Source organism: Pelodiscus sinensis, chromosome 1 (genome assembly GCF_049634645.1).
Source record: "Pelodiscus sinensis isolate JC-2024 chromosome 1, ASM4963464v1, whole genome shotgun sequence".
NCBI lineage: Eukaryota > Metazoa > Chordata > Testudines > Trionychidae > Pelodiscus > Pelodiscus sinensis.
In genome coordinates this window covers 143508820-143535286 of record NC_134711.1, presented here as the reverse complement: position 1 = coordinate 143535286, position 26467 = coordinate 143508820, and the positions used below count along the sequence as shown (strand labels likewise).

The window sequence follows — 26467 nt, the reverse complement described above, 5'->3', positions numbered from 1 at the left end:
ACTACAAAAAGGCTTACTGGAAGGGCCAGAGCCACTCCAGATTAGGGATGTAAAATCCTGTTTTACTGGCTAACAAGGGAGCAGGCAACTTCTGGGCTGGAGCAGTTTCCTTGCCTGCAGCACACCTGGGCCTGCTGAGGACAGAGATTGCTTTGTCTGGGCTGAAATGCTCTGTCTGCACAGGCCCAGCAGGACTGGAGCAGCCCCCTGCCTGCCATAGCTGGGGAGCTGCTCCTGCCCCCACTGATTAACCAGAACTGGTAAGCATCACCTGTTAAGGATGATATTTACCAGGTAACTTTTTACATTCCTACCCCAGAGTTAGAGGTGAGGCACTAAGTTCAGGATGGGTAGTGGGTCCCTCACTGTATTCTGGGTAGCCTATTTTAAGAAGGCTCCTTATCTCCCCACCCCAACCCTCACCACACACAGTCTCTGGTCAAAACCCCCTGGAATATCCTGATTTTAGAGGAAGTAGGGGTTTTCTGCTTTTCGTGGTTTTACCTACATTAATATAGAGTTTTTTCCCCCACAAATATTCACAAAGTCTTGACAAGAGTGCATATGCAGAAACAGAAGAGGCGACAGTCCTGCTTGACCATAATGAGGTGAGGGCCTGGTTGAGTGCCCACTTTATATTTGCATAGTGTGCCACATTAAAAAAAAAACAAAGCGACAGCTGACATCCTCAACTTTCGGGCAATATTAGGGATTCAACTCAGATTCTCCTGTACAGATGTTGGACCTGTTTCACCTAAGTAAAAGGCGAAAGATGCATATGATCTGAAGAGGAATCCCAGTGTTTGCAGTCCAGGTACAGTGAAACTCAGAACAGAATTACAGTAATTCTGTGTTGCCAGGAGGGCTGTGGGATATGCACACACCAGCCAGATCTTTACAATATCCCCAGCAGGCTGCTTTTCAGCTCAAGGCTTCTCTCGGGCCTTCAGGCAAAGCTAATTTGTTTTTTCTGGAAGCACAGCTTGACCCAGCACTTTCAGCGTAACGGCTGCGCAGACACGCCCTCCTTGCCTGCCAGGCACGTCAGGCAGCTTCTGAAGCTGGGCGCTAGGCACGCTGCATACACCCGCTCTCAGGAGCCAGCCTGCTCAGGTGCCCGGCCCGTGGTACCTGCCACTCACAGCAGGCTGGGACAGAACCCCGCCCGCGGCTCTAGTCTCGCCCCGCCCCTTACCCCTCAAGCCCCTCCCATTCCTTCAGCACCAATGGCCGCAGAGGTGCGTGTCCGTCGTCTAAGAACGGCCGCACTGCGCGTGCGCCATCTCTCTAAATTCCTCCTTCGTCGCCTATGATGGGTCTTTTCCCGCTGAGTTGCGCATGCGTCACCGCGTTCGCCCTTTCTCTCTCTCTCCCCCCTCCCCTTTCCAGAGGAGAACGCGCATGCGCCTGGTGTCTCCAGGTAGCGAGCGGAGCTGTCTGTTGCCTTGTCAGAGCTGCCGGCTGCTTCCCGCCCGGCCGGGGATGCGCTGCCTGCGGCCCTGGGACAGGGGCTGCCCGGGCCCCGGGTGCTGCTGCTCGGCGTGCGCGGGCCCGGCGCGGCATGGAGGTGGAGGAGGCCTTCTCGCTGGTGGGGCAGATGGGGCCCTACCAGGTGTATCTGTGCGCGCTGCTGGCCGTGCTGCTGCAGGTGGGGCCGCCCTGGGGCGTCGTGTCGGCTCCGTGGCTCTGTGCCCGGGGAGGGGCTGAGCCAGTGCCTGGGAGACGGGGTGTCCTGAGGGAGGGGGCGAGTGCGGGAGTCTGTGGTGTGGGGGTCAAGGAGGGGTCTCTGCCTGGAGGAGGTCGTGGGGGGAGGTTTTGTGCTTACTGCGTGGGGTTTGTCCCTGGGGAGCGGTGCCTAGTCTGTGCCTGGGGGGGTGTTTCTCTGCTGGGGGTCTGTGGGGTGAGAGAGATTGTGCCTGGTGGGATGGGTGAGGGGGTCTGTTGGATGGGAGAGCAGGTGAGGGGTCTGGGAGTGTGTGTTGAGAGGGGGGGGTCTGTGCTTGGTGGGCAGGTGAGGAGGGTCTGTGGAATGCAGGGGGTCTGTGCTTGGTGGACAGGTGAGGAGGGTCTGTGGGGTGCAGGGGGTCTGTGCTTGGTGGACAGGTGAGGAGGGTCTGTGGGATGCAGGGGGTCTGTGCTTGGTGGGCAGGTGAGGAGGGTCTGTGGGATGCAGGGGGTCTGTGCTTGGTGGACAGGTGAGGAGGGTCTGTGGAATGCAGGGGGTCTGTGCTTGGTGGGCAGGTGAGGAGGGTCTGTGGAATGCAGGGGGTCTGTGCTTGGTGGGCAGGTGAGGAGGGTCTGTGGGGTGCAGGGGGTCTGTGCTTGGTGGGCAGGTGAGGAGGGTCTGTGGGGTGCAGGGGGTCTGTGCTTGGTGGACAGGTGAGGAGGGTCTGTGGGATGCAGGGGGTCTGTGCTTGGTGGACAGGTGAGGAGGGTCTGTGGGGTACAGGATGGTTGTGCCAGGCGGTTGGGTTTGGGGGGGCGGTGTCTAGGGAGGAAGGGTGTGGGGATGAGTCAGTGGTCCTGGAGTGCGTGTAAGATTGAGGGGTGTGTTTGTGCCTACATATTTCTGCGGTCAGTGGAATTTTCAGAGTTGTCTTCATTCTTTTCCCCTCCCTTAAAATGAACCCGAATTGTATAGCAAAACTCACTGTACTAATTAAGGATATTAACTAGTGATTGATTACTAGTTGAGTAGTCAGTGGAATTTCCATCGACTACTCAACTAGTTGATAAACACTTCCGCGTTCCGCCTTTGAAATGTACAAGAGCCCCAGTGGGGACTCTTGTGCATTTCAAAGTTGGAACGCCTTGTGGAGCCCAGGGCCAGCGGGAAGTCCTGCTGACTCTGGGCTCCATGCGGGTGCTTCCGCTTTGAAATGCACAAGAGCCCCCTTTGGGGACTCTTGTACATTTCAAAGCTGGCACTCTGCACAGAGCCTGGGGTCGGCTGGGGAGTCTCTAGTGATCCCAGGCTCCAAGCGCTCTGCTTTGAAAAGCTGTGCGGAGCCTGGGGTCAGCTGGGGAGTTACTCAAGGCTGGCTCAGTGCAGTGCTGCTGCTTTGAAGTACCCCCCTTCCTCTCTGTCCTGTCCTCCCCGCTGCCTCTATCTGTTAGAGGTGGGGAGGGGAAAGCAACTAGTCGACTATCATTTATATACCTAGTACTAATATGGTTAGAATTTTAAATACTCAAAATTGATTATTTCTTCGTTTGCTATAGCTGAGCTGCATTGCATTGATGGAATATTCTGACTTACTAGTCATGCTTTTTAGTGCATCTAATACATAGTGACTTCACCTCTGTCTCTAGGTGGATGCGGACTGTTCAGGCGAACTTTTATGGAAGTTGCACAGCTCTATCAGTGTATAGAGCGTGGGGCTGGACTCGATGACCTCTTGAGGTCCCTTCCAGTCCTATTATTCTATGATTCTATATGTAATGTGGCTGGGTGCAAGTGATTTTAAAAATTATCTTTTGAAAGTTTGAAATTCTTTGCTGCATTAATGACTATTAATCTATCTGCCTTTTACAGTAGCTATTTAAAAATCTGTAAAATAGTTATCTTTAAATTCAGGTGTTATGAGATATCAGACCTTAAAACATGATGTACCCGTAGATAGGAAAAACTAGACTCCAGTTTCTTGAAGCACCTGCTGCTTCTTGTACTGATTTACGTGATATTGAACTTTTAAGCTATCTTTGGTTGCAGGACTGGCTGGATGTTGGTCAGTAATCCCCCAGATAGATTAGGAGACTGAATCAAATCTGCATTGGGAATGAGAAATAGCAGGTGAATGATCATTTCTGTGGTATTCTAATTTTTTTTTAAGTGGTTACTTGAAAGGTACTAGTCCTGACTCAGGGCATGTCTACACAGCAGGACTAAAGCTGAAATAAATTACACAACTTGAGCTATGTCAATTGTGTAGCTTACGTCGAAATAGCTTATTTCATCTTTTGGTGCTGTCTACACAGCAGGAAGTCCGAGAAAGAAAGAGCATTCTTCCTGACTTCCCTTACTCCTTGTGAAATGAGGGTTATAGGAGTTGGAGTAAGAAGTCCTCCAGCTCGACATTATTTTTACATGTCGAAATAATGGCTTGCTGTGTAGATGCAGGCTATGTTACTGCTGAATAACACTGCTGTGTAGACGTACCCTCAGAGGAAATAATGAGCAACATGCAAGAAAGTGGGACAAAGGTATTTGATATATTCAGTTCATTTTATGTCTGCAAAAAAGTTTATGGTTAAAAATATGTACACACATCGTTCTATGGGTGTTATGACTGTCTTCATTAACTTTCTCTCTCACACATGCACATTTTCAGAATATAAATTCCTTTAAGTCACAAGCCCTTGTTGCAGGAGATAATTTTGGTATAAAGCTTCTTCTTTACCCTTTTTAACAGCCATTCCAAATCTTTTATACAACCAAATGAAACAAGCTTCTATTTTTTTAGAATCTGTTCACCAGGACAGACTTAAATGCTTGAAATTATTAATGCTTTTCTGGGGAGGGAAGGTGGAGCGTGCTTTGTTGTTCAAGACTTTTATTTTCCACATCTCAAATAATACCTGCAGTGTTAAATCTACAATGTTACATTTTTCATTTTTTCTCCTGCCTCTGGATGACTTATTCTGTGAAACAGTGCTAAACATTCTAATGCTCTCTTTTCCTGAGAGGAATACTTGGGTATATTTCATTATAGATCATTACCATCGCTCCACTGTTGAGTCCTACTGTAGCAATGCCGTTTATTGGTCTTGATAAGTTTGTTTCTCCAAAGTGAAGATTTAATCTTTTTGTACTAGAAAGGTCAAAGATGACGGACTTATTTTAATTGATAGTACATATTTCATCTGGTATTTGCTAAGAAAACTAGGCTTGTGAATTGTTGATGAGGAATGTTGAATGGCAGCAAAGCCATGTTGAAAGTATTCTTGTTTTCTCTCTTGAAAGAGAGTTGGACTGGATCTCTTGGCTACAATAATAGGCTCATACATTTTCAGTTTCATTCATGTTCAATGTAAATTTATCAATACTTCATTGTAGGAGTGGATTATTGTGTTTTTGAATTAATTAAATGCATTTACAGTGAAAAGTGCTAGTGGCTTGACTAGTAATGTCATTGATATAAAAGCATCCAGGTTGAAACTTTTTTCATAGAAATAATTATTGTTTTTAAAGGTATTTTATCAGTCATTTGCTGAGCCATTTAACTTTTCTGAACTTCCTTTGCATTGCAGAGGAGTTGCACAAATTGAGGGGGGAGGGGAGCAGGCTAATGGATAGGCCACCTCTCAAGACTCTGGGCCAAGGCTTTCCTAGGACCAAGGGGGTTATCATAGGTAAAGGACAAAGAGAATGCTCAGCAGTTTGATTTGTTTGAGTGGCATGTGCCTGGAAATAAATTGATGTCCAAGACAGTGTTTCTTGAGATTAAGTAGGAGTGAACCTGAGAAGGAGTTGCATGAGTTGCACTTTGTACCACAAAGGTTTGCCGAAATAGCTATCCAGCAAGTCTCCTCCTACTGTGGATGTAGCTTATAAGCAAAAATTCTTTTGCCTTATAAATGGTTATATATGGCTCCCAAACAAAATAAGTCAGCAAAATAACTTTTTTGCTGTTATAACAAAAGGTATAACTACACTACAAAGTCAAGTCAACTTCCTGTAAGTCAACAACCTGCTGCCAAAGTAATTGTCAGTCATGCATGGCACTAGGGATGTAAAATCCTGTTTAATTGGTTAACCAGTTAAACATAGCATTAAACACTACATTTAGCCAGTTAACTGATTTAAAGGGGGGCAGCTGGGCTGGAGTGGCCCCTCCACTCTCTGTGGCTGGCCTGGAGTGGTTCCCTCCACTGCTAGCAGGGGCTATTCCAGCCCAAGGAAGTGTGTGGTGGGAGGGGCCCTGTGCAGGGCAGGGGGGACGGAGCTCTCCTGGTGATGAGGGGGGAGGCTGCTCCCAGGTACTGCTTAACTGTTACCCATTAACCTTAATGGTGGTGCTTAACTGGTTACCCATCCACACCATGCTTGGGTTGGTGGAATGTGTCCTCATTAGTAGTGCTTGCATCTATGCACAGAGAAATGCACTGTGGATAGCTATCTCACTGTGCAAGTATCTTCAAGGAGTTTGAGGAAAGTTTTGCAATGCCTGGGACCCCAGAACATTGTTGCAGGGAGGCATGAGAATATGACTTTGGCCTCCCATGATACAGTTCTCCCCCTCCCTTCCCTGAAATCAAGGGCAAACCCATACTTTCTTGCAACTATCTTCGAAAGCTTAGATTGGACATGCATATGTCATAGCCCAAGAAGCAGCTACCTCACTTAGTTGTGTACAATTGTGAACATTACAAACACTCCATTACGTATCCTGCATTATTTCCAGAGCTGAGACAGGAGGTGCTGTAAGGAACATTGTGATGTCATTCACACAGCCTGGCTACAAGTCATACAATGAAACAATTCTGGTTGCTGTCAGGAGTCCTGCAGCAGATGATGGAATGCTGTTTCTGGTCCTGGGAAACAAGCACAGACTGGTGGTATCACATCATTATGCAGCTACAGGATGATGAATAGTGGCTACAAAACTTCGGAATGCAAAAGGCCATTTTCCAGAAACTGTGCAGAGCCTTCCCCTGCTTTGAAGCTCAGCAACACTAAAAAGAAACTAGTCTGACAGTGAAGTGATTGGTGATTGTTCTATGGAAGCTTGCAATGCCAGACTATACCAGTCAGTGGAGAATCAAATCAAAGTTGATAAATCCATTGTGGAAGCTATTGTGATCTAAGTGTGCAGGGTCATTCACTGACTTTTTCTAAGAAAGGTAGTGACTTTAAATTGTTTTGCCACATTAGGGTTCCCTAACTGTGGTGGAGCAATAGATTGCACTCACATCCCAATCTTAGCATCAGACTGCCTAGCCCAGTGACTTCCAAACATTTTGTGGTGTTAACCCCTTTAACATGGTAAGCCTCTGAGCATGACTCTGTGATGTAGTGGGGGTGCTGTCTGCTTTGTGACATGGTATCCCCCTGTGTTGTGATGTGTGATTCCCACTGACACAGCTACAGATGTAAAATCCCATTTAATTGGTTAGATGATTAAACATACCAGTTAACTGATTAAAGAGACGCCACCATGGACAGGGGCTCCTCTGGAGAGCTGGAGTACTCCCAGCCCTGCGGGGTCTGCTGCAGGAAGAATAGCCCCTATCCATGGCGGGTGAGGAGCTACTCCAGTCCCCACTGGTTAACTGGAACTGGTAAGCCTCACTCATTAAGGGTGAGGCTTACTGGTTAACTACCTTAGTCACAACTCCCGTCTAAGACTTTCTGGCCTAACCAAAGAGTACATAAATGGTGAAGAATACTTTTCAATGGTGTTGAAAGTGCTGGTGGATCACGGGAGTGGGGATTCACTGATATAGGTGTGGGAAGGTCAGGAAAGGTTTATGATGTGCACAACTTTAGGAACAAGGGTCTGTTCAGAAAGCTGCAGTTAGGGACTTTCTTTCCAGATCACAGAATGACCATGGTGTTGAAAAGCCAATAGTAGTCTTGGGACACTCTTGCTCCCATGGCTCACGGAGCTGTACATTAGCCATCTGGACAGTAATAACGAGCAGTTCAGCAATAGGCTAAGCAAGTGTAGAATGGTGGAATATGCCTTTGGACATTTAAAAGGTTGCTGGTGCAGTTTGCTTAACATGTTAGACCTCAATGAAAGCAATATCCCTGTGGTTGTTGCTGCCTGCTGTGTGCTCCATAATATCTGTGGGGCATGGGGCAATGGGAGAGCAGGTTTTGCAGGAGTAGAGTATGGAAGCAGATAGGCTGGCCACTAGTTTTGAGTAGCCAATACCAGGGAAACAAGAGGCTTTGAAAATCTGTTTATGTAATGAGCCACAGTAATGTGTGTCACTTAACTGCATTGTGCCTTTCATACCATTCCCTCCATTGCATCAGTTTCCATGTACCCTTGCCCTCCCCAAATCACCATGACTGTAATAAATAGAGCATTTTGTTCTTGAAACATGGACTTATTGCATGAACATAAAGAAACTGAAAAAACAGGACATTTAATTTAACCTTGAGAAAATGATACATTTGGGAGTGGATAACTATGGGTATGTCTACACTACCCCGCTAGTTCGAACTAGCGGGGTAATGTAGGCATACCGCACTTGCAAATGAAGCCCGGGATTTGAATTTCCCAGGCTTCATTTGCATAAGCGGGGCGCCGCCATTTTTAAAATCCCACTGGTTCGAACCCCTTCAGCGCGGCTACATGGGGCACGAACTAGGTAGTTCGAACTAGGAAGCCTACTTCGAACTACCTAGTTCGTGCCCCGTGTAGCCGCGCTGCACGGGGTTCGAACCAGCGGGGTTTTAAAAATGGCGGCTCCCCGCTTATGCAAATGAAGCCCGGGAAATTCAAATCCCGGGCTTCATTTGCAAGTGCGGTATGCCTACATTACCCTCCTAGTTCGAACTAGGAGGGTAGTGTAGACATACCCTGTATTAGCTTGTCTGTGGAACCACAGTAGTCTTTAACCATCAAGGGTTTTTGAATAGCTGCCTTTTGTTCTTAGTACTCTTTCCTAGTGGAAGGGATACTGAAATATCCCAACTCCCTCTTCCTGGGACATTTTGGGGAGAGAGACTGGGAACAGGGCAATGCTCGCGGGAAGTTCTGCAAATGCTGCAGAGGGAATCTGGCCTCAAGCTGGTTTTTCCTGAAGCTCAACCAGATGCCTCAACATGTCTGGTGCTTTGTAATGTGCGGCATCTCATCCTAGGTGGCACACTCATACTTCTGGGATGCTCTACATGTCTTAACTTTTCAGACAATGAAATCCTTCTAGTTCTTAGTTCTATATCAGCTGTCCCAGAGGCATTTATTATATCATTGAATATATCAACACATGCTCTTTTTCTTACTGCCAATCTGCAAATGTTTCTTCACTGGTGTGGAGGGTGTGATGACAGCCAAGTTTTCTACTGTATGGCATGCAAAACACAAGGCAACCATTTTCAGTTCATAACCTGGGCCTAATGCAATTTAAAAAACTATTTAAAAAACACTCCCCTTACTACACTCAAGTGAAAGCCAGAACATAACCAGTATCCCTAGATATTCAATGAACTGATTTGCTGTTCCAGCCAGGGTAAGTATGACCTAGCAGCATGGGCAGTGGGTCTTGTGCTGCAACTTGAGGGAAACTGCATCGGGAGCATAACTGAGCATGGAAAATGCCATATGAACGTTGCTTCAAGACCAGGGGCTAGAGTTACGCTTCTAAATCGGGTGGCCAACCAGATAGAGACGAAGAGCCACAATAGCTGTGGATACAGTGTGAAGAGCCACATTTATTTTTATATATCTATAGATAGAGAGATATAGTACACAAAATGTAGTGATAAAAATAACATTATAGGAAATTTCAGGCAAAAAACAGTAGTCTCTAGTCACTTAAAAAATTCATGACCAGTCCATAGATCTTTAGAGAACTTGACAAGGTACAAACATCAAGTTAAAAAAAAACCACCTTTAAAAATACAGTAATAGTCTCACGCTAAAAAAAAAGCATCCCCACCATGTATTTTAAATTTGACATTATGGCCCTATTATGTCCTGTGAGTTGTGTGGGTGGGATTTTTTTAATTAAACTGAACTGAGAAGTAAATTAGCACAATTTGAAGTGCCTGTTTCACTCCAGCGTGTTGATCTCTGGTATGGTTTCCTCATTTTTTTTTTTTCCTTATGAAGATTATAGCTTTTTTATCGTTCTAAAAATTCAGGTCTGTCCCAGACTGCAAATATGAGAGGTTCAAAAACAAGAATGGAAAGACTCATATCTCAGAATAATTGCTTCAGCCTGGCAAACAATAGCCTTTGAATTTTCTTTAAAGAAACACCGTGTGAATCAGGTACATGCTGATTCTTTTTTTGCCCTGGAATTTAAATATGAAGTTTGTGTTTGCTGCCTTAGTCTGCATCCATGAAGACTTTGAGTTTAAGGTGCTACAGCCCCCCTACTCTAACCCAATCTCCCTCCTTTCCCCCCCAGAGCCAGGCACCCCGAGCCCTGCTCTAACCCACTGCCTGGATCCCGGAGCCACTGCCACACGTTTCTCCCTCCAGGTGCTGGGGCGTGTGTTCAGAGCGGCCAGCCGTGAGCGCAGAGTGTCTGGCTGTGAGCAGGCACTGGGGCACGTCTGCAGAGCGGCCGGACATGAGCAGTCTGGGCACGCGGCTCAGAACAAGAGCCACATTTCTTTAACCAAATTGCTGCATGCAGCTTGAGAGCCACGGGTTGGCCACCCCTGCTCTAACTTGTGATCTTTGTTTAAGGTGTCTCCAAGAGTGGTGGTAGTTTGCAGCCATGAGAAAACACAGGAATCCCACTCTCCCCTTCTGCCTTCCCTCAATGCGGCTGGTAATAGTTGCTCTGCACTTGCAGAATCTGAGGTCTCTTGCCAATCCTTGCCAACCAGACCATCAGCATATTAAGGAAAGTATGGTTGAAGAACCCAGAAGTTGAGATGTTAAAGGTTAACCGGTAAGCTCCACCCATAATGGGTGAGGCTTACTGGTTCCAGTTAACCAGTAGAGGCTGGAGCAGCTCTCCACCCTCCTTGGGCAGGGGGCTGTTCCTGCTCTGTGGGGCCTGCTATGAACGAGGGCTGTTTTGGTCATTTAGAGCAGCCACTCTTGGCAGCAGACCTGGGTGGAGCAGCCCTTGCCTACAGCGCTGCAAGGGGAGGTGGCAAAAAAAATGAGGAGGAAAAACGAGTATAATGTTCTTATCTCTAAATACGTGACTGCGTATAGTAACTGTAGTGCACAACTTAAGAACATTGAAATTGTCTGTAAGGTAGGCAATTTAAAATCTTCTGTAGAAGAAAAAGCTGTGTCTAATGTAAAACATTCTCTTAAGGTTAAAAGCAACAATAGGTTGAACCTCTGTGGTTTGGGACTCTGGTCTGACAACATCCATTTCTGGACCATAGAGCCCCAGTGGCAGAGGTTGCCAGTGGCTGGGAATGGAGCTGGTCAGCCCCCTCCATTGGTTAAACTTTAACTGGTTAACCAATTAAAAATGATTTTACATTCCTATCCAGACATCACCATGGGTGGTGAATCACATGTTCTGTTTGTGGTATAAGTATCTGTAATGAACACTTCCTCCATTTCCCCTACGTGACCTGATGTGATATCAGCCTCCGGAAGGTAAAGAGGTGGAAAGGGAGCTTATGCTGCAAGCATTTGGGACAGACCAGGTCCTTAAGTTTCTATGCTATGTATTGCCAGCACAGTGAATACTGGAGTTGTATAGGAAAAGTGTCCTACCATGGTGGAAGAAATAAGGGAGCCCTCCCTAGCCACCTTCTGCAAAGGATACCTCCATGAAAGTTTCCCAGTGATCTTCCTGGAGGATTCCTGGGCTATCCCTGTGCATATGAACAATGCTCTGCAAAGTAGCATGCTCTTTGTATCTGGAACAACTACTGGAAAACAGATCCCCACTGCACCTCACTTTTTCTTCAAATTGAAAATAAATTTTAGGAACATGTAACAGGGTAATTGCATACTCACCAGAAGTGCCTTCCTTGGCATCATGGCTGGCCACTATGCTGTCTTGTGACTCACTGGGCTCTAGACTTTAAAATAGATCCCTTTCCCTTTAATGCTGAAAGAAGTAACTCAAAAGTGTGTGTCAAACTCAGAGCACAATCTTGAAATTGGTTGAGAGTTCTAGAGTTGATTCACCAGCCAATTATCAGTGTGAACTCTTTGGGTTTTATAACAGCATGGATTCAAACAGGCCTCTTACATACTCTGATCTATGTTGCCACCCTTTTTGATAGATTATCTCTTATCCCCAAAATCTCAGCAATATTGAGGTTATTCTCAGGCCTAAGGACCTGTCACTCCACCTCACGTGAATTGCACAATGCTTTATAAAGCTTTATTATTTAGGAAAAGGATCTTGAAGTTATTTACAAGCTTAAAACAGACAAATATAGGTAAGATAACTTATTTTGTATAGAATTACAAAGATAATAAATGACGGAGGAGGCTGCACCATGCTCCAGCTGATGGGGCCACTTTCCCTCTGCTCCAGCCCATGTGGAGCATCGTGCACCCTGGTTGAGCGCCATTTGCCAGCTGGCCAGGCAGCTGCTCCTCTTTGCTTTGGCCCAGCTGCCCTGTGCTCAGCCCAGGAAGGCTGTGCTGCTCTCCTGCTGGCTGGGAAGCCCTTCCTCTTTGCTCCAGCCCAGCTGGAGCAAAGCACAGCCTCCCTGGGCTGAGCGCAGTGCAGCTGGGCTGTAGCAAAGAGGAGCGGCTGCCCAGCCAGCCGGCTGTGGTGTTCAGCCTAGGTGCACCATGCTACACGTGGGCTTGAGCAGAGGGGAAGCTGCCTGTTCAGCTGGCCACGATGTTCAGCAGAAGCAGAGGTTGTGCCGTGCTCCAGCTGATCGGGCAGCTTTTCCTCTGCTCCAGCCCAGGTAGAGCATAGTACACCATGGCCAGGTGGCCAGGCAGCTGCTCCTCTTTGCTCCAGCCCAGCTGCCCTGCACTTAGCCCAGGGAGGCAGTGCCTCACTCCAGCTGGGCCGGAGGAAAGAGGAAGGGCCTCCAGATCAGCAGGAGCGTGGTGCAGCCTCCCCAGGCTGAGTGCAGGGCAGCTGGGCTGGAGCAAAGAGGAGGGCTGCCTGGCCAGCTGGCCATGGTGTTCAGCCCTGGTGCATCCGTTTTTGTGGGAGGGGAGAGTTGGCCCCAGAGGCGCCGCCTGTTAGGGCTTCCCTGCTCTGTGGAGGGAGGGGGGAGGAGTCCTGGGAGGAGGCAGGTGCAGGGACTCCCACTGGCACCCTGCCACCTGCTGCAGAACCCTGCTCCCACTCCAGAATCCTGTCCCTTGCCCCCACTGCCACCCTACCCCAGCACCCACTAAAACCCTTTCCCAGTACCACGTTCCCTGCTCCCACCAGCACAGTTGGGGCCACACTAGTCAGACTTGGGGGTTTTGGGAGGAGGGTTTGTGATTGTGTGTGTGTGTGTGTGTGTGTGTGGTTTTTGCATCTCCCTTGCGTGACCCCAATTGACTTTTCTGTGGGTCAGTGACCCCCTAACTCAAAACAAGTTGCCTGCCCTTCTCATAAATAAAGACAATGCAGAAACTTTTTGTATTTGACATAGTATTTTATTTAAAAATGAAGCATGGCCAACAAACCCCCATTTGGGGCTAAGCCCCTATCTGGCTACAACATTATAACACTCCTGCACCCCCCGCCCCCAAACCCTAGAACTGAGCCTATCATACACTGGAACCCCCTGCCCTGAGCCCCTCACATAGCCCAACCCAAATTCCTGCACCCTCACATCCACAAGCCTGTGGCTTGCTTAGTAGCCCAATCCTCCGTTTGACCCCAACACTCCCCAGCCTGGATCCCCCTCCCCGAACCAACGTCCCCTTCTCCACCTCCTCCTGTATCCAAATTTCCTCCCAGAGCTTGCGCCTCTCACCACACCCAAAACCCTCATTCCCACCCCAGAGACCACACATCTTGTCTCATCCCAGTGAGGGTACGGCTAGACTACAGGAGTTTTTCCAGGTTTCTAGAGATCCTGGGATGCGTTTGTTCTTCCGTTTTTTTTAGTGGAAAAGCAAATATGCTCTTTCGGTAACCCCTGTATGTTCCACGAGGAATGAAGGGACTGCCAAAAGAAGGGGGTTTTCTGACAATTGGTCCAGTCTAGGTAGGCTAAATGTTGGAAAAACCTCTTCCTACAGAAGAATCGGAAGAAAAAAGTGGCAGTGTAGAGTGTATAAGGGGCTAGGGATAGCAAGTGATGGAGAGGAGGAGAATAGAGAGGGCGGGGCTTCAAGGAAGGGGTGGGGCAGTAGATCTTCACTTGTTCTGAGATTTAAAAAGTGATCTTGAGTGTAAAATGGTTGGCGACCACTGACAGAGAGAGACCTAATTTCTTTTAATGTGTGATTTTTATCTTCCTGATGCCATGTGAGCTGCAAACTCAGCAGATGGGAGTGATCCACTTGCATGACTCATGTTCACAGGCCAGGGAGATGGATGGAGATAGCAGAGCAACATATATCTTTTGTCGTCTTTTACAACTCACAATAGTCCATCTGATGTCAATGGACCTTTCCTATTGAGAAGGGTATAATGTTTTCTGTGGAAGATAAGCCTTTCACACTGATTAATCTCTCTTTTCCCTGTCTGGTGATGTGGTCACACAGGCTCACAATGTTAACTGCTCAGATATTACCTTACAGTTTATAAGTGAGACTATTTCATACAGCAACTCGCAAGCATTCAATAAAGTTTAAACATTGAACACTCTTGTAATTTTAATACCTATTTTAATAGTACTGACACATAGGTGAGCCAGATTGATTCCAGCTGTGAATTTGTCAGGGTTCAGTTGAGACATGGGGACTTTGGCATGTGGTCTCCCAGGGTCACAGCTTGCACTTTCTTAGTTCTTATAGTGATATCATTTCACAAGTTTTCTAGTCCTCAGAATTTTCTGGACTACCTACTGAATTTCTAATGCGCTTATCACAAAAAACAACCAAACACCACATCTTTGAATCCTACCTATCCATCATAAAGAAGAAGAAAGGAGCATAAGACTATTTTTGCTTTTTAATATAGATCATTGCTTTATCTGTAGGGAAACAATAACAGCAGTGTGTAGAGCAAATGTTATAGGACTATAAGGCAAAATGAAAACTAAATGGCACCATTCTGATTTCTTTTATTGTACAGGGTGAATACCAAATTGAAAATAAAAGGCCTACTTCTCTACTACCTCACACAGGCATTTACACATTACAAAATTATGATAAAAGATTAGTTTTCTGGTTGTGTAACATCACACCTGCTGTGCACTAATGTATACAGGCAGTCCCCGGGTTACATGGATCCGACTTACATCGGATCCCTACTTACAAACAGGGTGAGGCAACCCCACACTAGCTGCTTCCCCCCAGCAGACCAGGGAGATGCGAAGCTAGTGCCCCCCCCCCCCCCCCCCCAGCAGACCAGGGAGATGTGGAGCAGCTTTTCTCAGCAGACACCTCAGCTTGAGAATAAAGGACTGAGGGAAGTGAGGTGTGGGAGAATAAAACTGAGCTCTGGAGAAATGTTTGGCTAGAGTTTCCCCTACAATATGTACCAGTTCCGACCTACATACAAATTCAACTTAAGAACAAACCTACAGTCCCTATCTTGTACGTAACCCGGGGACTGCCTGTAAACAGTATTGGTAAACTTAAGATACAAAATTCAAATGAGGTTGCCCAAATCATGATAAAACATAAATTTGACTTTTGTCTTCTGGATTTTTTTTTTTTAACCAAGGTGTTGATTTGGGTCATACTTTCAAGCTTTTCACTACAACTCTAAGGGCCAGGAGCTGTTTTTAATGAAAGATGAGATAATCACTGAACTTCAGAAGGAAACGCTAAGGGAATGTTTACACAGCAGTGCTAAAGTTGAATTAAGCTGTGCAACTTCAGTTACATCAATTGCATAGCTGAAGTAGGAATAGCTTAATTCGGCTACACAGCAGAAAGTCAAAGGAAGAACACTCTCATACCTCATAAAATGAGGGTTACCATGAGTCAGAGTAAGAAGTCCTCCATCTCGACATTATTTTGAAATAAAGGCTTGTAGTCTTGCTGCAGTGTCAATCTTCTCTGTAGTCACTTCTCTGGCCACTCTCGGCAGACAGGCTACTGGGCTAGATGGACCTTTGGTCTGACCCAGTACGGCCGTTCTTATATGTTATGTTCTTATGTAGTCTAGTTGTGGCTGTAGTTATTTTATGCCTTACTTTGGCATTGGCTGTAATATAGAAATATGTGTTCTTGAATAACAGCAAGGTATGTCTCCAATATTTCATGTACTTTTTAATTTAAAGGATCTATTCAAGGGACCTATTTTTTAAAATAGGCTTTTAAAAATTGTTCTTCTCCATCTCCACCCATTGAAAGCTTGCAGCTGAAATCTTTCCATACCAAAATATCTATCCCCTGCCATTGTATATTTAGCCATCTGTTTTTTTGAATGAGTGCTCTGTGAATTGGATTTCTTTTAAAGGAAAAATGAGTGTTGAGCTTCCATTCCCCAAACCAAATGCATCAAAATATTTGACTGATTTAAAGGTGCTAGCATTTAAACTTGGTGGTAAATGTATTTTGGATTTGAGAATCCCATAATCCTCAGTTGTTGTTTAAACCAAGGTAACATTATTTGATTTTTTTTTAATTTATATAAGATCATACAATCTGGCAGACCTATAAGATGTAGCTGGTAATGCCACAAAAAACTTTTTTAAAATTTTCCTTTATTGTTTGCTGATTTCCGGTTGGGGATTTCTGTTTTTACAGAAGTCTTAGAGCAATAGTTTTCAGCCTAGAGTCTGGACACCTTGGATTTGTAGAATGATGGTTTATGGATCTTCTGCCATTTGGGAAGCAACTCAGGCTATGTACACACTACAGCTTGTGATGGTTTAAGTTATGTCATTCAGGGATATGAATAGCAACCTAAGCACTTGTCTAGACAGCGCTATGTTGGCAGGAGAAATTCTCCCATTGACCTACATACTACTGCTCAGGGGCAGCACTGCATTGGTGCAACTGCCCCACTCTAAGCTCTGTAGTGTACCCATAGCCTGAGTCTTCAAGCAGCAATGTTCCCTACTGTGTGCCAGACTAGGGCACTTGGGATTTTCAGTGGGCTTTTACCTAACTAAATAAAAAGTATCTTTTAACTCATGTCTTTGTTAGGTTGCATGAGAGTGCGAAATCAATTGATCAGGTTTTTAGAAGACATCAGTGTTGGGAATATAGCTAACAGGAGGACACAATCAAACTGCAATGAGGTCTGGAGAGATTTGATTGGTGACGCGGGTGTTTGTTGTAGTCAGTGGGGGTATTTGGGTCAGATATTAAAATGTGCCTCCCAAGTGGAAGAAGTGAACAGGACTGACATAAAATCATGAAGTGGAAATTAATATAATTCCCTTCAAATACGTTTTTTTCCTTGTTTTTTTTGATAAACTTCTAAATATTCTTTCATGTAACCGAACGCTTTATTTGCCATGGTTGTCATTGGAATTTTAAGGTTTGGGGGAAGGATATATCCCTAAAAAGGGTTTCTCAATAAGTAACCCACACTCTAAAAGCATGAAAACTATTTATCTGGAACCATGATACTTGATTATGTAATGTTAGATATTTATAATTTTAATAGAATCCAAAAATACAGGAAGGGCATTTTAATACGGACTTGAAATCTCTGTGGATGAAATGTTGCTTTTTTATGTGTGTGTTGGTTTAGCCTCTTTGCTGTCTTTTTTTGTTTGTTTCAGCTGTATGTAGCCACTGAAGCAATCCTCATTGCACTAGTAGGGGCGACACCTCCCTACCACTGGGACCTTGAAGAGCTTTCAGCTAATCAAAGCCATAGCAACCAGTCCACTTTTGAAGAGAGAGCCTTCGGGGAATGGCTGCTGACAGCCAATGGGAGTGAAGTTCATAAACATGTGCACTTCAGCAACAGCTTCACATCTATAGCTTCTGAGGTAATAAATAATGAAATGGGTATCACGGCCATTATGAGATTAATACATCTCATGGGGTGGAAGTGGGAGGAGTAGAGGGACTGGTTGTACAACTTTCTTGTCTTAATTTCCAAATCAATGAGTGTTTTGATTTAACAAAGAAGTAGGTGTTGTTCTCTAGTTGGTCTACAAGTTGTCTGTTCAAATGTACAACAAGCCAGTCTTGTTCTATAGACCTTGATCATTGGGTCTGCTCCAAAACTTTAGTTGTTTTTCATATGGGAATTGTGCTTCACACTGTTGCATGTTTATAGAAATGGATTGGAACTGAGAAATAACATTAATGCCATTTGATCCTCAGAACTGTTTGATAGCTCTGTTCTTCCTGTGTAATTTTTCTCATTCTCATGATGGGGCTTTAATTCATAGTGCTATGCTTAAAAGTATGCCAGGCAGCCTGCATGCATGCAGCATGAGAACCCATGAGGAAGCTGCTCTGCAGGAGCTGTTTGAGGTATTCCAGGGTGAGGCTTAGGGTTTATAGATATGGACTATAAGTTTTTGCAAGTATCCCTTCCATGGTTCCTATATAATTCTCCATATAAACTATTCCAGATTCAGTCTGCACTGGGGTAGGCCTTAGGTAGACATTAACACTAAATTAGGTTAGGTAGTTTCCCATTCTGAACACATTTACTATAAATAGAAGACCTGAATTTAGACTTGTGCAGGTTTGTCAACTCTTAGTGCTTACAAATATATGATCAATATCCAGAGATATTAATTTAGCTTGGACTTTAAAAGCTCAAAGTTCATTGGTTACAAGCATGTTAATAAAAGTTGATAGTTTTCGCACACTCCTGACCAACTCCGTTCAGAGACACTTTCTGTGCTCCTCCATCCTGTAGTATAAGGGGGGGAAAAAAATGAGGAAAAATGAGTATTATGTTCCTGTCTCTTAAATGTAACATGCATAACTTAAGAAAATTGAAATTGGTTATAACAATATAAAATCTTCTGTAGACACAACTTTTTCTTCTAATGTTAAACATCCTCTTAAGGTTAAAAACAAGTACAGGTTGAACCTCTGTGGTTTGGGACTCTCTGGTCCAACATCTGTTGCTGGATCATAGAGCCCCAGCAGCAGAGGTTGCCGGTGACTGGGAGTGGAGACGGTCAATGGGGCAGCAGAGTCCCAGGCCGCTGGAGCTTGCAGGGCAGCAGACCCCACAGCTGATGGGGCTCCGAGGCCAGCAAAGCTGCCAGTGCTCAGGGCTGGCCTTTTCCTAGAGGCGAACTGAGGCAGTCGCCTCAGGTGCCAGACTGGAGGGGGGGGGGGCGCCACTAGGACCCAGGGTGTAGAAAATTGTGTCTGCTGCTGGTGCGTACGTAGGTAGCAGAGCATTACTATGAGAGGAGTAGAACAGGAAGAAGGCAGAATTGAGACCTTTCGAAGTTTTGGCCCAAGCGACGGAGCATGGGGGCGTCAATTGAGCTCCCCACCTCAGGTGCCAAAATGTTGTGGGCCGGCACTGACAGAACTCATGGGGCCACGAGGCTGGGTGATTGGGGGGAGGAGCACAGTGGGAAGGCTGGTCTCCACCCTCCCGGACCTCTCATGGTCTAGCAAACTCCCTTCCCCGGGATTGGTCAGATCCTGAGGATGGACATCATGAAGTTGGAATGGAGATATTCTCAGACTTCAGTGTGGGATGCATAGTTGTCCTATTGCATGGAAGGTTCTGCTTTAGTGGATTTTAAAGTTGTATGGCAGCTAAAAGGTATTAGTTATTTTTCTTTTTAAGTCCTGTTCAGTTGGACTCCTAATAACTGTTGTGCCTGGCTTTACAGGTGGAAAGAATAGTCCCATTAAAATACTGTCTCATATAAAAAAGCTTCTTAATGTTTTTCTGTTAAATGTATTATAATAATTCATGATGGAGTGGTCTAAAAGTTTTATTTGTGCTATTTGGGATGACCTGCGCAGCTCTTATGTCTTTTCAACTCTTAAGTAAAATTTGTGGCCATCAACAATTCATGTTGAAACAAATCGAATAACTAACAGACTAAGTATTATTTCATGAATGGATGTGATGGCTCTTATACCGGTGGGAGGGAGTAATATGTTTTGACTATATTAAAGCAAAGTTCTTCTAACTGTTTGGGTGAACTTAAAGAGCAAATTGCTGTCTGCTCTACCTAATTTTTTTTCCTGATCTGTGACTGATTCAGAAAGCATCAAGTATCACTTAGACCAGTGGTCCCCAACCTTTTTAGGTTGTCGGGCGCCAGGGGGCGTGGCCGTTTGCCCGCCGGGCGCCAGGGGGCGGGGCCCCACCTAGCCGCGTGCCCGGGGGCGGGGCCCCCCCATAGCTGTGCGCCTGGGGGCAGGGCCCCCTCCACGGGCCGTGCGCCCAGAGCCGGCGCTCCCCCCCCCCCCCCCGCCGAGTGCCACGCGCCCGGAGCCGGTGCTCCCCCCCTCCCGCCGAGTGCCGCGCGCCCGGGGCCGGCGCTCCCCCCCGCCGCCTCCCGCCGAGTGCCGTGCGCCCGGTGCTCCCCCCGCCAAGCGCGCTCTCCCCGCAAGTGCCCGTGCGCCATGTGCCCGGGGCCAGGCCAGCCCCGAGCACCTGGCGGGCGCATTGAAATGCCCCCGTGGGCGCCATGGCGCCCGCGGGCACCGTGTTGGGGACCACGGACTTAGACACACGATTATCAGGCTCAATTAACATTCATATAAAAATTACAGAATTATTCTTGTAATCATGCAGAAAGAAAACTGATTAGATAATTCAAATTACACACACACACACACACATATATATGTATATGTATATGTATATGTATGTATGTATATATGTATGTATGTATATAAACAAACACGTTATTGGAGTTCTGTTCTCTAGTAGTTTCTGCATACAGTAGAAAAACATTTGAAAAGTGCATGGCAATACAGGCAGTCCCCGGGTTACGTACAAGATGGGGACTGTAGGTTTGTTCTTAAGTTGAATTTGTACGTAAGTCGGAACTGGTACATATTGTACCCCAGGTGTCCCCGATTCAGCCACTACTGAAACTGACCAGCAGCTGACTACAGGAAGCCCGAGGCAGAGCTGCTTTGCCCCGGGCTTCCTGGAATCAGCCGCTGATCAGTTTCAGCAGCAGCTGACTTGGGGACACCTGGGACAGAGCAGCTGGGGCACTGCCAGGTTGGTCCCCGCAGCGCCGCGCCTCGGTGCTGCGGGGACCAACCCAGCAGTGCCCCAGCTGCTCTGTCCCAGGTGTCCAGATTCAGCCGCTGTTGAAACTGACCAGCAGCGGCTGAATCGGACACGCCTGGGGCAGAGCAGCTGGAGTGCTTCTGGGTTGGTCTGGTAGCGCCGACCCTTGGCGTGGCGGGACCAACCCGGCAGCACCCCAGCTGCTCTATCTCGCGTTGGCGAGAAAAGCCTGGTCTGTTGGGGGGGGGGAGCGCACTAGCTGCTCCCCCCCCCCCCCCCCCCAGAAGACCAGGGAGACGCGGAGCGGCTTTTCTCGCCGCGGAGGATGCGGGTGGTGGGACCGCGGCGCGTCTCGGCAGTCCCGCCACCTGCATCCTCCGCGGCGAGAAAAGCTGCTCTGCGTCTCCCTGGTCTGCTGGGGGGGGGGGGCGCTAGCTCTGTGTCTCCCTGGTCTGCTGGGGGGAAGCGCCCCCCGCGCCGCCGGAGGCGGCGACAGTGGGGGAGGCACCCCGCACTAGCTGGGCCCTTCCCCCCCCCGTTCGTAACTATCGGTCCGACTTACGTCTGATTGACATAACCCAGGGACTTACTTTAACTTGAGAAGCTAATTTTCTCAAGTATCTGGATTCCCTATGGCCATGTTACTAACTAAAACAGCATGCACATCTCACCCATTAGGGGTAATTCAAAATGATATATACAGTAAGACAAAGCAAGTCTTATGGATATAGCGTGGGGAGGAGGGCGGGAAATGCCAGTGCTTACAAACATAGAAGCTAATCAAATGGGTGTTACTGACAAGGTTGGTAATGATGAGGAGAGCTAGGATCATCTTTAGACCTAAATTGTGCCTCTTAACTCTGTATATTACCTAGATACAAATGTACACAGAGATATATAGATGAAAATCCAGTTACACTATATTGCAATATCCTTATCATGTAACTGAATAGTTGTGTAACCCCATGAAATCTTATCAGCTACATGATTATTGGATAGTCCCCAGGGATGGGGCCAGCAGCCAGTGAGCTCCCAGGGAGCCTCTACCACCTGTGCTGCTGCCTCTGTGTCAGAGGCAGCTGCGTCAGGTGGCAGGCAGGAGCTGACTCGCAAGGGGAGCCAGTTTAAAAACCGACTGCCTGCTGTGCTGCACTGGTGCCACTGATCCAGTGACAGCAGCCCCTGTCCACAGGGGTCTGAGCTCCCCGCAGACAAAGGATGTCCCAGGGAGGGGGAAGAGGAACTCACAAAGCAGCCTCTATATGTGGAGGCCCAGGCAGGGCGCAGACAGAGGCTAGTCCATGGCAGCAGCCCCTGACTGCGGGGGACAGAGGGGTCTGAGCTCCCCATGGGCAGAGGATGCTCCACCTCTCATGGCAGAATATCCTACAGAGGCAGTGAGGGGAGGCAGGCAGGAGGAGCAGCAGAGGCGGATAGGAAGCAGAGCAGCTTCTGTTCGCAGCGAGCTTGGATTCCCTGCAGACAAGGGCTGCTGCTGGCAAATAGAGACAGCAGCGCAGTGGGGAAGGAGGCAGCACTGCAGAGCTGGTGCTGGAGGGAACCGGCATTTAAGCCAGCTGTTCCCAGCACCGGCTCCTGCCTGCTCCCCCTCACTGCGTCTGTAGAAGATAGAAAGGAGGAGGGCAGGCAGGTCCCCATGCATATTGGTTCCAGCCTGTGGTCCCCTCCACCCCATGCTGCTGCCTCTCTATCAGAGGCAGCAACACGGGGAGGGGGCCAGGTGGATCCAGTGCTTATGGAGAGCCTGCTTAAAGTCAGCTCCTCACTGGCACTGACTCTTGCTCCCCTCCTCCCTTTGCTGCCTCTGATACAGCGGCAGCGGGGGTCACGAGTGCGTACAGTCAATAAGATTAACCAATAAGCAAAGGGTTAGCCATTAATCGTGCAGTGGACTACACGTTGACATCCCTAATACATAAGTAAAAAACAACAAAGCCAATAAAAAAATAATGTTCCTTTGAGGAGTTTAACCTTGTTCTCAGGGAACTGCCTATTGGGCATTGGCAGGTACAGCTTTAGTTGCAACATCTTTAGAGAAAACTGTTCAGCTCTAGAGAGCTCAGTTTGAGCACTTGTGTCTAGAAATACCAAATTTAATGTTTCAAACTCTGTTCCTTTGTGCATATGCATGACCATACAGTCTGCAAGCCTTGCCACGTTTAACGTACACCTTAGATGAACACAGTAAGTGACTTTGAACCACTTCAGATTGAATGGCATTGTTTTAGAGGTGATGGGGAATTGCATAATGGGAAATTGGTGGGTTTGGGTGGAAGGTAGCATTTTAGTGATTGAAGTGGAGCTTGAGCTGAAGTTTTGTTTTAAAAAGATTCTTCTTTCCCATGCCTAAAGCTGTTTTTTCTTCCTAGTGGTTTTTAATTGGGAACACATCATACAAAGTCAGTGCTGCTAGTTCGTTTTTCTTCAGTGGTGTGTTTGTTGGAGTGATCGCTTTTGGCCAGCTCTCAGATCGCTTTGGGAGGAAAAAAGTCTATCTCACAGGTAATTCACTGCAGCCCTAACAAAATGACTAGAGAGGCATTTCATTGTCTCGTTAGTGCATCATTGTCTATCATAGAAGACAGAGTTATCCAAGTTATTAAAGTTCTGTGGAAAGTCAAGGCATTGAGATTAATTTTGCATTTTCCACTGCATACAAGGAACCCAAATTGGGGCAAATAATCCATATTTGTGTACTCAGGTCAACATTTAAATGCGTGAAGTTTAAGGAACCTGTTATGAAGCTGGAAACCCAACACGTATGCTTAAACTTAAAAGGTGGACCCATGTTGTTTGCCATAATGTTCATGAATGCTCCTCAAATGAAACTTAAAATTTGAGCATCAAAAATTATTTATTTATTTATCCTTTCATTTAATTGTCAAGACTCCTGAAAGTTCTAGATGAGTTTGCCATCACTTCCTAAAACATGCATGTGTTGCTGAATATTTGTAAACTTAGCAGAGTTTTAAAACCCATGGATTTCAGTTTGTTCAGGGGATATCATATACAGGGCATATTAAAGTTTAACACTTTTTTTTAATGACACTTTTAAGTCTTTTATTGACCCAGTGCTGCTGAAAGGTGTCTGACCCTGAACTTTGAAACCTTCTGTCACAGAACAGATACAGGGAAGATTACAGCAGTGCAAACTTCCTCCACCGTACTCTTCTGACAAAAAAGAGATATGACCTGGAAGGAAAACTTCTAGGGGTGAGGAGAAAATTCTGTTCAGGGCCTGTTCAGTCTTGGGCTTCTCTGCTGAAACTGCTAACAAGATATCCTGGTTATTGTCAATTGTGATGGTGGCTTTTCTGAAGAGAAATGCTGCCTTCTGTGAACAGAAGTGGGATATTAATGCAGTAAATCCTGTGAAGAAGACCACTTTTCTGAGACATTCTCCTTTAAGATTCTGCCCCATAAGCAACAGACTCTTATAGTTCTTGAATATGATTTGATTAGAACAGGTATTGCCGAGTGTCAAGTAATGCTCATGCTAAATGCTGTTTTTCTCATTCATTAAATCTTAAATTTTGTCTTCCAGGTTTTGCCCTTGACATCTTGTTTGCCATTGCAAATGGATTCTCCCCATCATACGAGTTCTTTGCAATCTCTCGCTTCTTGGTGGGAGTGATGAATGGAGGAATGTCGCTGGTGGCCTTTGTTCTACTGAATGAATGTGTGGGAACTGCCTATTGGGCATTGGCAGGTACAGCTTTAGTTGCAACATCTTTAGAGAAAACTGTTCAGCTCTAGAGAGCTCAGTTTGAGCACCTGTGTCTAGAAATACCAAATTTAATGTTTCAAACTCTGTTCCTTTATGCCTGACCATACAGTCTGCAAGCCTTGCCACGTTTAATGTACACCTTAGATGAACACAGTAAGTGACTTTGAACCACTTCAGATTCCTGCACTACTGAGACTGGACGCTAACAAATGCACATTGACTGAGGCACTCTGTACACTCTGCAGCTGAGCAAGTCACATGTGGATGCAAGATACAGCATTCTTTGACTAAAAACTCTGGACCCAGGAAGACCCTTCTCAAGGGGAGATATTTGCCTGCCAAATTTCAATTTCTTCCTCCCTTATGCTGTTTTGGCGTAGCAAATAAATCCACAATATATATTTTTATAAAATGTGAAAAGTGGTGGGTTTCTTTTTTTATTCCCTTATATTCTAAAGTGGCTGGACCACTTTTGCTTAAACCTGTGGTAAAAATCAGCCTGAGACCTTAATATAGAAGAAAACCAAAGTGGATGAGGTAATATCTTTTATTTGATCAACATCTCTTGGTGGATGAGACACATTTTTGAGATTCACAGAAATCTTCAGGTCCAGAAAAGGCAACAAAAGAAGTTGGTCCTATAAAAGATACTACTTCACCTAGCCATCTTATCTCTCTCAGATCCAGGGACCAATGTGGCTACAATAACACTGCAAAGAAAATATAATGGAAACATTTGGACACTTTAACTATAGTTGTTGCTAGCATGCAAGCTGTCATGCAGTACTGTGCCTGTAAATTACACTGCTCCAAGGTCTGGAACTTGACACATTTATTCTTTGACTAATGCCGGGAAAGAGCTTGGCTAAAGGATCAGTGATAGTTTTAAAACTTAATATTTCATGAGCCAAGAAGGTTATAACTAATGTTTTATGTTATTGGAAATGTCATCTTTACAATAATTAGTAGTATTTATTTTTGGGAGTGGGAGGTTGCAACAAGCCAGGTGCGGGGTTATAAGAACTAATTCTTTATAATGTTTTCAAATTGATGGGTGACAAGTGCTATAGGAAAGCCAAATAATTATTTATGTAGCAGTTTTCTTTTGTCCTGTTTTGGTATGTGTTTAATCTTTTTAATAGTTCTTCTCTATTAGGGATCTGTTTTTCCTAGTTTTGAGTCAAGTAGCTTTTTTTGTTCATGCTTCCTGCCTTCCTAGAGAAGTGCTAGTCTCTCTGATTACACATAAATGGGGATGAACAATATTGTGAAATAGTTTGTAACATTTCTTTTTTCCCAACGTGTTAGGATCTATCGGTGGCCTGTTCTTTGCAGTGGGAATTGCCCAGTATGCTATGTTAGGATATTTCATTCGTTCTTGGAGGACTCTGGCAGTTGTGGTTAATCTGGAGGGAACAGTAGTCTTTCTCCTCTCTCTGTAAGTTACTGTTTTTAAAATTGTTTCATTGGCCTTCATCAAAAGAATAGAAATTGAGAAAGTAGGCCAAAGAGTTTTCCAGGGATCAGATGGAGTGGTAGGGGAAAGATAGTGGTATTGCTGTCTCACACCACATAGTAAGCCCATGTCTCCCTCCCACTGCAGTGCTGACACATCTGCAAACTTAAATGGCCAATACATGCCAAATTTTTATGAGTATGAATTTTGTTTTTACTCTCTAGAATGATGTTTAAGAACAGCTTTATCTACACTTGTCATATACCTGACGGTCTTGGATTTACATATTTACTGCAAGATGCTGCATATATGTAACTACATGATCACATGCTAATTTCTCAGTTTCAAGGACAGTATCATAATGGACACACATAAGGAACAGTATTGAGGTTGCATACAAACATAAAGTTAGGGAAAAATTTAGT

General features: G+C 45.9%; 1 protein-coding gene across 2 annotated transcripts in view; it reads left to right on the top strand.

Annotated features, from left to right (window-relative positions):
- The first annotated feature begins 1353 nt into the window (after nucleotides 1-1353).
- The window catches only part of SLC22A15 (solute carrier family 22 member 15), a 46398-nt gene continuing 21284 nt past the window's right edge, over nucleotides 1354-26467 (top strand). Inside the window, exons 1-5 of one of the 2 annotated variants that reach the window (XM_075905719.1) lie at nucleotides 1354-1648; nucleotides 17429-17641; nucleotides 23229-23361; nucleotides 24404-24568; nucleotides 25895-26024. In XM_075905719.1, the coding sequence (XP_075761834.1) occupies nucleotides 1562-1648; nucleotides 17429-17641; nucleotides 23229-23361; nucleotides 24404-24568; nucleotides 25895-26024 (728 nt within the window). In that variant the 5' untranslated portion in view covers nucleotides 1354-1561. The remainder of the gene's footprint in view (nucleotides 1649-17428; nucleotides 17642-23228; nucleotides 23362-24403; nucleotides 24569-25894; nucleotides 26025-26467) is intronic. The other variant, XM_075905712.1, reaches the window with a different exon arrangement.